This window comes from Columba livia, chromosome 2, assembly GCF_036013475.1.
Source record: "Columba livia isolate bColLiv1 breed racing homer chromosome 2, bColLiv1.pat.W.v2, whole genome shotgun sequence".
Taxonomy (NCBI): Eukaryota; Metazoa; Chordata; class Aves; order Columbiformes; family Columbidae; genus Columba; species Columba livia.
The window spans coordinates 156,697,438-156,711,138 of record NC_088603.1 but is presented as its reverse complement, the minus strand read 5'-3'; the positions used below and the strand labels follow the sequence as shown (position 1 = coordinate 156,711,138).

General features: G+C 41.9%; 1 protein-coding gene across 4 annotated transcripts in view; it reads left to right on the top strand.

Moving 5' to 3' along the window:
• The window catches only part of COL22A1 (collagen type XXII alpha 1 chain), a 229,422-nt gene extending 216,034 nt beyond the window's left edge, over positions 1–13,388 (top strand). For all 4 annotated transcript variants that reach the window (XM_065054479.1, XM_065054478.1, XM_065054481.1 and 1 more), the window contains exons 57-65: positions 409–462; positions 3,139–3,210; positions 5,163–5,198; positions 5,514–5,558; positions 5,861–6,040; positions 8,899–8,965; positions 9,894–10,076; positions 10,438–10,515; positions 11,476–13,388. In XM_065054479.1, the coding sequence (XP_064910551.1) occupies positions 409–462; positions 3,139–3,210; positions 5,163–5,198; positions 5,514–5,558; positions 5,861–6,040; positions 8,899–8,965; positions 9,894–10,076; positions 10,438–10,515; positions 11,476–11,663 (903 nt within the window). In that variant the 3' untranslated portion in view covers positions 11,664–13,388. The remainder of the gene's footprint in view (positions 1–408; positions 463–3,138; positions 3,211–5,162; positions 5,199–5,513; positions 5,559–5,860; positions 6,041–8,898; positions 8,966–9,893; positions 10,077–10,437; positions 10,516–11,475) is intronic.
• The last annotated feature ends 313 nt before the right edge of the window (positions 13,389–13,701 follow it).

Below are 13,701 nucleotides of genomic sequence, written 5' to 3'. Positions count from 1 at the left end.
AATGTCTTTCAGTGAGCTGCCAAGAGGTGCTTCAAACAAGGACTAAAGGGGCTTGTCTGAACACTGGTAACTTGGAGCTAGCATAGCAGGTGGCTCCATCCACACAGGAGGATGCTGCATATGGTAGGGATAAGGGTGAAGAAATGCAGGAGGAGAAGGACTGGTCAGGTTCTCTTCAGATTAGAGGATTTGGGTCCACATCTCTCACTTTTGTCCTGTGATGGTGTCAGCCATGCAATCTGGAATGCAGAAGTTTTGGGGTCAATTGAAAATAAGAGATCCTTACTCTGTAGTCTGCCAGGAGAGGAGGTTTGTCAAGGCTAAAGAAATCCCTGCTGGTGCAGCAGTAGATGGATATATTTAATTGTAGTGTATGATACTTCATTAAAGTTTTTCTTTTTGACATAGGGCAAGAATGGATCACCTGGATCTGCAGGAGAACCTGGCCCAGCAGGTAACCCAGTAAGTACCACCAAGGGAAACTCATGCAGCAAGAAATTATGCAAAGGAGAGGTGACGGGTGAAGTATAGATCAAGTGGATTATGTATAGCTGTTTGACATCCTTTATGGTACCACGTCTGGAGATCAGTGATCTGAAAATCACTGTCTGGCCACGATATTGGAGGGAGTTTGGCTGCATTCCTGGAATTGAGCTGCTAGCTGGGTCATCATTTTTCTCAGCAAAAGTTAAGTGTTAACAGAAAAAGGAAATGATTGATTACTCGCTATGGAAAAAAGATTGGCATGCCGCATCTTCACCAGTAGACTTAATTTTGCCGAGCAGAGACTGTGCGGCCATCAGAGAGCTGTCACAGGGAAGGAAAGGGCCTCGGGGAGCTGGCAGACTGCCACTGAGAAACAGCAGCCGCAGAAAAATCCTCCCCAGGCACTTGAGGAGAGAGCAGACAGTGGGCAATAAACCAAGACCACGAAGCAGAATGAAGCCCCCCTGGAGACATCCTATGTAGCAGAATAGCATGGTAATGAAAAGCTGCAAGGAGGACAGTGAGGAGTTTGTTGTTTTGGGTTTTTTTGTAGTATTTTTTGGTGGGTTTTATTTTGTTGTTGTTGTTGTTGTTGTTTTTTTTAATTCGTTTGTTGGTTCGGTTTTTGTGGTTTTGTTTGGGGTTTTTTGTTCATTTTGTTTGTGTTTTTCTGTTGTTGGTTTGTTTTATTTGTTTGGTTTGGTTTGTTTTTCCTCTATTCTGCAGCTGAAAAATGTTCAGGATTCAGCAAATCCATGCAATAGTGCCTTTGTGTCCAGTAGCATCGATTCCAATTCAGGGCTCTCCCCTCTGTTTGTCCACCTAGACATTACAGCTTGCTGGGCTGTTAGATTCAGATAGAAACAAAGGCACAGCAAGAGAATTTGAAAAATTGCAGCAGGACTGCATTTTTTGTGGCCCTTGCAATACCATAAAGCAACCCCAGCCTCGCCACAGACTAGTGGCCCAAGCAGGTTCTGCTTTGCTGCAGAGATGTCTCATCCTAGGTAGTCTCAGTGAAGCAAGCAAGACCTTTCTGCATGGGGAGGAGGTAACTCACAGGTTAAAGGTGGAGTAGGAGTGGTGCAGTTTCACAGCCTTTCTGAAGCCAAGAATTAGTGCCACTGCTTTTTTCTCCTTGACACAACTACTTCTTACCATCCTGGAACCACTGCCATTGCTTCTTACCCCATGGATCCCTGCTGTTGCCTTTTCAACCTTCATTTTTGCTTCTCATCATGCTGACTCCTGTTCCCAATTCCTGTTCCTGCTCTTTTTTGGCTTTCTGCGCCTTCACCAGGCCACTGTGGCTTTGGGATGCCCTGAGTGCCAAATGACGTTAATTTTTTAATTATTGTGTTATCATATTACCTAGACAGTCATCTAGTGACCCAGGGGCACACCAGGCAGCTTCATGCACAAACACAGAACTGCAGTAATCTCTGCTGCAGAGGATTTACAGTCCAAAAATAACACAGGAGATTGAAAAGTCAGATGGATGAGAAAGACGAAGCAATGAGACAGTATTGGTCAGCAGAACAGACAGTCATCTCATCAGTTTGCTTCTCTGTCATTAAAATGAATCCTCTCCCTTTCACAAAGGTTATTATAGGAAGTATTTCCTTGTGCTGTATACAAATCCATTTATTTCCAGCCTTGTCTGGAAATGCACTAATTTCTTTCACAATGTGGTGTGACAAGTCAATATATTATATTTCTATTTTGAAAAAGAGTAGAAGCAAGAAAGGTTATCATGTCAATAAGGGTTTCTTTTCCACCTTTGCCATTGCTGACCTGTAATCTCAAGGTAAACCACACAAGGAGCTTTCTCCTTTTGCATCTGTTTGACACAGTGCCCATCCCACTTCACAGTGCTTATTGCTTAAGCCTGCACGCAGCAATTCAGCCCAGCCCCTGAAATCTCCAGTGTTGATTTCATACCCAAAAGCCATGGGCTTTGTGCCTGTCAGGTTTGTTAGTTCTCCCTTTGCACAAGATGGGTTTAAAATGAAGACAAGTTTCACTTTAAGAAGAAAAAGGCATATGTTCTTAATTAGAAGGTAGGGGATAAAGTTCTGAAATAAAAGGTTAAAAATAAGTGTAAAAAAAGAAGAAGTGTACATGGAGTGGCTTTGTATTATGACCTGCCATCTAAGCTGCCCTGATCTGTAAAAAAGGAGTAGTTTGGCAGAATTTAACAAGAGATAAGTAAAAGACAGACATTTTAAAAATTGAACCTGGAAATAAAGGCAAAAGGGGAGCTGGAGTAACTGTCTGTTCATTGTATTCTCAGATTTGAGCAGTGTGACCATCTGCGCCATTTCCCTGTCATCACACATCACAGCGCTTCCACTCTCCAGCACCGTCATATAAATGATGCAGCGCCAGAATAGCCGCTGAACGTGACACCTCCTGTCACTTCCATAACTGTCACCTCCTTTTGATGAAAGGACCCCACATAGCTTATTAATAATGCAAACATGGTGTTTGCAATCTGGTTTTCTAAGTGACTTTGTTCTGTCTTTCGTTGTCAGTTTTGCAAGTCCTGCTGCTACAGGGAAATTTCCCAGTTCCAATGTGTCTGTAAATGCATGATCTGGAAAAAAGATGTTGGAAAAGAGCTGCTAGTATCTATCTCATTTCTGTCCTAAGGGTCCTAAAGGAAATAAAGGAGAAAACGGCAGCCCAGGACTCCCTGGCTTCATAGGACCCCGAGGACCACCTGTAAGTATGTCTGGGGATGGATTAGACCCACTAATTAGCTGCTTTTAAATATTGGACAGATGCAGATGGGACACGATCATCTTTAATTTGGTAGAAAAAGAAAACATAAGCAGGAAATCTGACAGATCCAGAAGCCATACACTTCCAAAGGAAACTGTACTGCAAAAATAGCATTTTTTGTTGTGGATGAACATCCATAATCTCATTTACTGAGCTGGTACCTGTCAGTCAGCCCTGATAATGTGTGCATTAATTATTAATGTGTGCATTAATTATGCTTGTTCAATAGTTTTTTTAATACAGGTATAGGGTATTTAAGTTACTCAGACTATTTCTCAGCATGAACCCCGGAAGGGCTAAATAGGGAAATTTTAAATGCTGATAATAGTATAGGTATTTCTGATATATGCTGTTCCAAGGAAAATTCATTTGCTAACAGCAACAGAGGTACATTGCAATTAAAGCATTCATATATCTCCCAAAGTGATCTAAAATAATACCTATACACATGAAAATATCACACCCTTGAAATCCAATATCTTTAGCCCTTCCAAGGACAGTCAAATATATTACATTTTCCTAGGAGGATGGGATGGTGGATATTAGGTAAATATTTTTGTTTCTAGGTCTATTGTGACTTAAAATGCAATGGAGATGTTTTCATGGGAGTCTGCAAGAGCTGAATCTTCCACAGGATGATTCTTTGATTTATTTATTTTTCTATTGTACATTATTGGAAAGGGAGTTTCATGATGAAAAGAGGAGAAATAAATATTTCTCTAGAAAATTAATTGAAAGTAGCAAACATGGTGGTCATTTAAAACTGAAGTGACCTTAAGGAATACTTGAGTGAGTTTGATGCTGCCTAATTTGAAGCTGATGTGATCACACATCTATGATTAGTTACATTGCTCATGCACACATGGAGGTACCCTAGTACTGTCTCAGTTGTTAAATGTATTTCCAGTTTGTAGAGAAAAACACTACCTGCATGCACTCATTGTACATATGGTCATGTGCGTGGATTTTAAATGGACTATAAAGAATAATCTTTCCATTCATGATGTGGGAAATTGGGTAGAATTTTAGCAATAACTAGTGTAATGTTTGCTTTGCTTTACCCTTCTACTTCAGGACTGAAGTGACTTTTTTTCACTGAAATGCTAAAATGCAAAGATTGTATTGCCTAATTATCACATTATAAATGCAGAGCATAAAAAAAAGAAAAGCCTGATCAAGTGCTTGTATAAATTGAGGTTATTTGATATTGGAGATTGGACAAGATGACCTATAAAGGTCCCTTCCCACCCAAACCATTCTATCATTCTATGATCCCATGATTCTATGATATAGTTCTGAAACACAGGCAAGCTTTCAGACTCAAACTTGATTTATCAATGGCTCTGTATTCATTAGATCAGCTGGCATAATACAAAAAGGTGCCTCTACTTACAAGGTTTATTTCCTTTACATCTTTAGACTGTTAAGGCTATAACATTGGCACTATTTAAGCTAAACCAGCCCAAGTAAAGTGTATGAAGATTTGTGAAGTGTCTGTAAGAAAAAGGAATAAAATGTATTGAAAGCAGGAACACACTTTCAATGAAACATCTGTCCTGATCTTAGCTGGTTCAGTAGAAATGAACCAGCTAATGAGTTTTATTTGCAAACCAGCTAATGAGTTTTATTTGCAAACACTTACACAATATGTATCTTTACTAAAAAAATGCTTTATAATTGTAGAATGTGTCTTTCCAGGAATGAGTTATAGAAGTAGGATGAGGACAAATCACCCAAACCCAATGTTGGGTTTGGGTGATTTGTCCTCATCCTACTTCTATAACTCAAGAAATCTCAGGCTTTAAACAGAAAGCAAGACTTGTGGTTATTAGCTAAGGTCTTCTTTCCAGCTCCTTGCAGTGTGGTGCTAAATTCACTCTTTTATCTCTCAGGGAGAACCGGGAGAGAAGGGTCCTCCTGGAAAGCAGGTAAGTTAAATTCCCAGTTGTTGCGAAGTAGGACTGGTGTCTTGGGGAAAACAAACAAACAAAGAAAACATCAACAAAAACCCCAAACAAACAAAAGCAAAACATAAAAGATGCTACCTGGGTTGCAACAAATTGCCTTTTTTTTTTTTCTTGAATTGCTGATATTTGAGAGCAAACAGGGAGCTCTCAGGAATCTGTGGGACCGATAGGGAAATAAGTTTTCCCCAATTCACAAGAATCATTGCAAAGGCATGTGCTTTATTATCGACTGCTATTATGGATAGCTCTTTTACGTTTAGCCCTATTTTGTTGCAGGGTACCCCAGGGAAACCAGGTGAAATTGGCTCCAAAGGAGAAAGGGTAGGTTGGAAATTATTAGTTATTTCATTCCATTGAAATAAAGAGCTATTTTGAGTTAGGCGCTGGGAGAAGGGGTCATTCAAGAGTGAAGCATGGGCTGTAGAGATCTGCCATGCTCCTTACCCTCCCAGCCTTCTCTTTAATCATTCTCTGTCAGTAATAATTTGAGGATCATTTGTAATTCACCAGATGTTGTATTCAGTAACTTTGCCAGCTCAGCTGTTTGTGTTTTGCTGTGCTTGGAAATGAGAAATTTGCCTCTTATTTTGTGATGGTAACTTATGGGTATTTTTTCCACTTAGGGAGAGCCTGGCATCAAAGGTGAAAAAGGCCCTCAAGGAGAAAAAGGGCCTCCAGGTGATCCCGGAATACCTGGGCATAAAGGCCATCCAGGACTGATGGGTCCCCATGGACCCCCAGGAGACACTGGGCAAGTTGGACCTCCTGGTCCTCCAGGACAACCAGGATTTCCAGGACCAAGGGTAAGACTGCCAAAGAAGGGTTTTGTACAGTAATTTTAGTGCCACAGTGTGTGTGATCAGCAAAGTACCTAAGTGAGGCTGGTAGAAACCAGAGCAGGTGTGTGTTATAACGTGGATGAGTGTTTCTATCTCTTGATACATAAAAAGGAGAGGAGGATAGCACACCTCAGGGATGTGTTGTGCGGGTGTGGATTGAACTTCAGGAGATCTGAACAATCGAGACCTACAGCCAGAGCAGTCAGTCCCTGACCCTTTGCACTGCTAAAAGCCTAAATCAGGTCATGCGACTATGGCCATGGGTCTTGGGTCTGAAAAAGCTTCTTTCTATAAGGATGTTAGCTTGCAGCATTTCATGCAGCCATCTTATGCCTTCCACTGCTGCTGGTTGTTATGACAAAATGCTGAGCTGTGGAAAGGTCACTGCTCTAATCCTGGAAATCTTGGAATTAATGAAATCCTATTCTGGTTAATATTGTCCTTTCTTTTTTTTTTCTCCCAAATGGGAAATAATCTCTATATTGAGAGCAACTAAGGGTAATGTATGTAGAAGAATGAGAAAAACTACCAACACTAGTGAAGCTGCTATACACATCCTGAAGATGAATTTGAGATTAATTCAGAGGGGAATAAACAGTGAAATAATCTCTAATGTAAAAGCTGGGTAAATTTTAGACAAAGCATTTCTTTCTGTGTCTCAGCAACACAGAGATTTGATGAAATCCGGTGATGATTATGGAGACTTAATACAACTAATAGGGTTAAAACTTGGAAAGATACTTAGTAAGCCTTCACATGATGTTCCACAATCATGTTTACTTACTGTGATATTCACTGAGAGCCATCACAAATAGTTAGTACTTAATGACAAAATTGCTTCTTTTGTCTCAAAAAAACACATCTTTTTCTCATGCAAAAATTGTGTTGGGAAGAAGGCAATAAATAGACCAACTCTGTAATTAGCAGCAATGTTACTGCTTAAAATTGAAATGTCTCTTAGCTATTTAATAAAATCTATATTTTCTTAATGAAGAGTAACTTCTGATTCAGAAGACCTCACAAGGTTTCTATAAACATAGAGGACACAGATTCCACCCTTATAAGTTAAAAGGATAAGTGTGAGAGAAAAGCAACGCTTTCATGAATATAAGCTGATACACAAAATAATGCAGTCTTTAGGTTGCCCAGAAGTATTTTCAAAAATGGCAGATATTCAAAGAATAATATTAAACAAAAAACTAAAATGACATTTCAAGTGAAAGATTTCAATGATTTACAAAGTAAAACTTTTCATCTTTCTGGTTCAAAATGGTTTATCTTTTAAATATACTTGCATTTTTTCTTCTGGGTTTATGCAAACACCAGAGTCTGGTTACCCTAAAACCACTGTCTTCTTAAAATTTGTTTGGAAAGCCACAACCTAAAAAAATCCTCCTTCCACCTACCATAAATGCTTTAATAATTTCTTCATTTGCATCATCCAAACTTGTTGTTCACATTGCTTTGAGTTTTGACATCTATTACAGTTGTTCAACAGCAACATTACACAAAAGAGCTGTGAGAGGAGATAAAAGATGCTGTCCCTTGGAGGCTGGGTAGGGGACAAAGGCCAGGCAGCCACATCTGTGTCTCCCTTCAACTGTGTGAAATTAGGCAGAATTTTGTCTCCCTTCAACTGTGTGAAATCAGGCAGAATTTTGTACTCGCTTGGAAGAATGGGTATCATATGCATAAAATGGCTTCTGTTCCCTGAGATAAGGCCTGTTGGCAGGCGATGTGTCCAGTATGAGTGTTTACAGCATGTTTAGATTCAGAGAATCATAGAATATCCCGATTTGGAACGGACCCACAAGGATCATTGAGTCCAACTCGTGTCCCTGCACAGCACAACCTCATAGTTCACACCATGTGTCTGAGGACGTTGTCCAGTCTCTTCTTGAACACTGTCAGGCTTGGGGCCGTGACACCTCCCTGGGGAGCCTGTTCAGTGTCCAGCACCCTCTGGGGGAAGAAGCTTTTCCTAATGTCCAACCTCTCCTGGCACATCTTCCTGCCATTCCCTTGGGTTCTGTTGTTGGTCACTAAAGAGAAGAGTTCAGTGCCTGCTCCTCCTCCTCCCCTTGTGAGGAAGCTGTAACCACCATGAGCTCTCCCCTCAGTCTCCTCTTCTCCAGGCTGAACAAATCAAGTGACTTCAGCCGCTCCTCATATGGCTTCCTCTCCAAACCCTTCACCAACTTTGTAGTCTTCTTCTGGACACTCTCTAGTAGCTTTATACCTATTTTTATCCTGTGGTGCCCAGACCTGCACCTCCAGGTGAGGCTGCACCTCCAGGTGAGGCCACACCAGTGCAGAGCAGAATGGGACAATCCCTTCCCTGCCCAGCTGGCCATGCTGTGCTGGGTGCACCCAGGACACAGGTCCCTCTTGACTGCCAGTGACCCTTTTGGCTCGTTAGATACCCACCTGAAGCACTCAAGGGGCACGAATGCTTCTCTCTGCAAGGAGATGTGTGGTGCTGAAGAGGGAGGTTGGCTTTCCGCTGTGGTCTCGTAGAGCAGAGGGTCTCTTCTGATTTGATTTTATTGCTTCTCCTATGAGTGTACTGGAGGGAGATTTCCTCTGGAAAGGAGACAGGGACAATGTACCAACTATGCCTTCTGACCAGGCTCCCTGCTTACACTGTTGAGCCAGCAGGTTGGGATGTTTTGTCTCCCTTTTCATTCTCCTTTCAGACAGTCACTGCAGCCCTGTGTGGGTGATGAAATTCAATCTAACAAACCCTTCGTGGAGGGTTTCATTTGCAGATCCCCTGACTGTGATTATTATGTCTTGTTATTACTGTGATTATTATTCTCTAGGGGGAACCCCCATCTCTAGAGACTTTGAGAAGGCTCATTCAAGAGGAGTTAGACAAGCAGCTAGATGGTAAGTAATCAGCTCTGGGAAGCCAGTAGATATATCTGAGAGTATGAAAGATACTTTCTGTAGTTGTGGTGGTGTAACTGGCACCTGAACCTCTACTGTTTACAGAAAGTAATGATATGACAAGCCTTCCTGGAAAGAGGAGTGTCTAAAATGAAATGTGCTTAGCGAGCTTTACTGTTCCCTGGGACTGATGTTCCCAGCAATAGTGCAGGGGCTTTCTCCCTTCTTCAACCTAAGGCCATTGCCTTTGCTAATCACCTCATGGCTTTTTGATACCAAAACAGCTTTGCTGCAGATTCATTCCTGCAGATGCCTGAGCTGAGATGGTAGGACAAGAGAAGATTTAAATTAAAACAGATACAAATAGGGGTTCCTGGAAAATAAAGTAGTCAGTGCAGGATGTAAATTTGCTTTTGAGGTCACAGCTGAAAGAGAAATATTCCTGATTTCTGTCTGTGACATTTTGACACTCATCAGTATGAGAAGATGGGGTGGAGTGGCTGTTGACTGCTGCTTCTCTCAAAGTACGTGAATTGCAAACCACTACTGACCCCATCTACAGTGAAATGTTGAGCTGTAGTGCTTCTCATCACACAGCTTTTGGAACAGTAGAAACGAAGCCATGGACATTTTCCTGAAGCTAAATATCATGGTTCAGTGGAGTGATTTAATTGAAGAATTTTATTTGCACTCTCTCAAACTTCAAATTCCATGCCAATCTAAAAGCATTCAAGACTTTGGATCAATGAAGAGAAAATAGACAACCCTTCTCTCTCCATTCTGTAGAATGTTTTTCTGATGCAAATGGGTGACCCTGAAAAACTGATCTGTGACAATACTTAGGCTTTACTAGGCCACTGTTTCTGGCTCTCCATGTCTTAAAGCACCGATCTTCTAGTCTAACAAACACGTTTCCTTCTCTTCACAGCAAAGTTAGCCTATCTCCTGGCTCAAATACAACCTGCACAGGTAAAAGCATCCCATGGCAGACCAGGACCTCCTGGTCCCCCTGGGAAGGAAGGACTTCCAGGAAGAACTGGCCCTCCAGGAGAGCCTGGCCGGCCTGGACAGACTGGGTCTGAAGGGCCACCTGGACCGATTGGTCCCAAAGGTGAGTGAAACTTGGTGTGTTTGGGAAGTTCAATAAAGGGATGTGTCCTCTGCACTTTGACATCCACTTCTCCTTTTAGTAGCATCTAAGTGGTTCTCAAAATGCATGTGTTAGAAGCAGCCTCAGCCTGTGGAACCAAAAGTGGTGAATGTGACCAGCTGGTGTTTTTCACCTCTATCCGTAACTGGAGTGGAGTGAATTTCCATTCCCACCAAACACCTTATCTCAGAGGACTAGCCACAATTAGGAACTGTTTTTAACAAATATATTAGCTTCAGTGTGGATGGAAGATGTATGGTAGTATTCTTTAGTTCTGTACATCATGCTAATCAGTTCATTATTTTTCTTTCCATCTCTACAGGAGAAAGGGGAGCAAAGGGTGAGAAAGGAGATACTGGTGTTGGCCAACGAGGGGAAATAGGTCCTCCAGGAATTCCAGGTGTGTTTATTCAGAACACCCCACAAAACACATCACTTAGAACCACTACAAGGACACAGGTCTCTGCCACGTTAGATAGATGATCAGGATAACACAAATATGGCATACACAATTTCTGTAGAAAGTGACCCAAATGCAAGAAATATATTTCTGGCATCATATCTGGCTACCTTTGTTTCCTCAGCTTGACTGACAGGTATAATGATCTATCTCAGTAACAGCTAGGTTAACTGACCTTTGGGACAAATCTAAAATGAAGCTTTAATCACTAGGTATATAATGAAGTGTCTTATCTGCACTTGCCAGAATGTTGTTGTGACCAAGCTGAACCCAGAGTTCTGAGTAGTTTCAGATGTTATAAAAGGTCATATCCATCACCTGTGCCTCAGGCATACAGCTTCTGCTTTACCTTTGCTGACAAAGAAGCAGCAAATTTATTTTGTTTCTAATTTGAAATTAGGAGCCATTGACCAGTTTTGCCTTTAACCTGCTTTGTTGGGGGAGGAAACTGTGGGAAGCTTTCATAAGTCTGTGGGTTGAATTTGGCATACTGGCCCTGCATTGCCTTAAAATAACAGTGCTAACCTGATATGCTTTGTACAAATGAGTTATCTCCCAAAGTCAGATCATGCCCCAATCTTTCCCATCCTTCACCTCCTGCCTATGATGACTATATGTCATTAGTTGGCTTGTGCAGCTGCACAGCTTCAACAACCTGGTGATAGAAGAACAGCAAGAGCACAGTTGTGCAACCCAATGATGCTCTAGGGGCTGAAAATCTTGCATTCCAATGAGATACGCTTGCCACATCCCTGTAGACACATGCTAGACAGACCACAAACTGTGGAAGCTGATGTTTGCACCCAGGTTGGCAGCAAATCCATCTGTCATGATTTTGCAATGCCAAGTGCCGAACCCTGGCAATGCCACTCACCAAGGATGTTTTGGTTCTTATTTTAGGCCTCCCAGGGGAGCCTGGCTATGCCAAAGATGGGCTGCCAGGACCACCTGGCCCTCAAGGTGAAGCTGGGCTACCTGGTCTTGCCGGCCCGCAGGGGCCTCCAGGAGCCAGTGGACAGTGTGACCTGACTCAGTGCGCTTACTATGCAAGCCTGGCTGCCAGACCCACCAACGTCAAAGGGCCCTAGCATGCAGGGAGTATCCCCAGACTCGTTTTTAAAACTTGAATTCATCACGCCTGCCAAGAGCTCTCAGATGTCTTCAACTGTGTTTCTTTCATGGGAGGCCTTCTAAAGCGAACAAATGCTGCCGGTCGGTCAGATTATTTTTATGAAATATAATTATTATTATTATTATTATCTTTGATGTGATATGTGAATTTGTTTTTGTTTTCTCTAACATCAGGGCATATTAAAACATTAAAAATAAGTGTTTTTTCCTCTTTTGAAGAACATATAATATCAATTAATTATGTATCTTCTTATGCATAACCATTCCAATGCCAAAATTTTTGTCTGTTATCCAGTTAATCCTTTCCAAAGCTTTACCCCTCACCCTTGAAGCTGAAATCAAATCCTGCAGCCCAGGGCATTAACTGTGAGACAAAGGCTGATCACAGGATTGTTGGTGCTATCTGCCATCCACACTGAGGGGAGGAAGGCAAAGCCATGCCAAAGATGGAAAGGTCTCCAGTACATTCAACTCACAATGGACAGACAGTTATGAACAGCCAGTGTGTGTTTCCCAGAAGACCCCTGTTAAATTTAACATTCTTCTGCCCATAAGTGAGTCTGTATCCTATTGGACCTACTTTTTATGGGACCATTTGGTATTTTCACAGTAAGCGTGGAGGAACCACCGAGATGATCTAAACCTCCTCACTTCACCCTGTGCAAGAACTTCAGTACTCAGGGGGTTTCATTCTACCAGATGGAGCTTTTCTTCCTTCTGTCAGGGAGATACCTCTGCAAAAACCTTTGATTCTGTCCTCTGTCACCTCAGAGATGTCAAATCCCCTGCTCATTGTCAGCAGACTCACAGATCCCTGACAGTGCTTCACCCAAAAATAAACCAGAGCAGCATAGAAAATCTCTTGGTATCAAAAATCTCAGGAAGTCAAGTGTGACCTAACGTCATAATTTTGGAGGATCCACTATGACAACAACTTGGCAAGGTTGCATCTTAGAGGGTAGGTGAGAGGTTGTAAGCTGGTCTCTGAGGAGGTTGATCTCTGATGAAAGACTCAGAGCAAAGAAGTGTTCAGAAACCTGGAGGAAATTGTGTTTGAGGGAGAAAACAAAAAGTCAGACACTGGTCCTTTTCCCCTATCAGCTAACTGCTGAAAACAACCTGAGAATGCAAAAAAGAAGAGGGAAAAGATCTCCACAAAAGGTCATTTGTGAGTTTAGCCCTTTGAACAAGACATGTCCACCCACAAAGGTGGTGATGTGAAAGGTGGTCAGGCCTCAGATATATGTTCCAGCCAGCAAAGCAGCTGCATTTGTGAAACTCTTCTGCACAAAGCATTTTGTAGTGAGAGACCAAAGTAATCAACCTGACACAGGCACTAAGTGCTCAATGTGTTTGGAAATCACATCAGGTCTTTTGGAGATGGAAAAGAGACACCCTGCCCTGCTGGCATGTTCACCATATGGCATGGTGCTTCCAAGCTGGCCAAGCCAAGCAGAAGCCACAGCTGTCTATAACCACCCCAGAGTCAGATCGTGATGCTAAAGCCTGAAGATAACTGTTTGCCAGCCTTGGAGACTTTTTGTCAACTGGTAGCAAATAAAATTTGCCTCTGTTTTACTGAAACATGAAATTAAAAAACATGTTCACATGCCAGGGTTAAACAAAGTCTTTACTGTTTTGCTTTCAGTGGTGCTATTTTGCAAATAAACTCTTTGATTTGATTTTACTGTGTTTCTTGCTATGGAAAGACCAATCAAGGTGAAAAATATCACAAAGTGAAAAGCTTACTGCTTTTAAGTAACACTCAGTGGTACACCTATTACTGTACTGCAGCTTCCGACAGCATACTATATTTCAGTATTAAGCATGTTGATCACATTATATTTTACAGCACCATTTCTCTGAGGCTGAGTAAGATTTCATCCCTCCGGTGGTGAGGCAGAACAGGGTTCCTACTGAAGAGATACCTCCCACCAGGGCACGAGATATCATTTTGAATATATGTGACAGGCTTTTTGGAGGTCAAACATAACA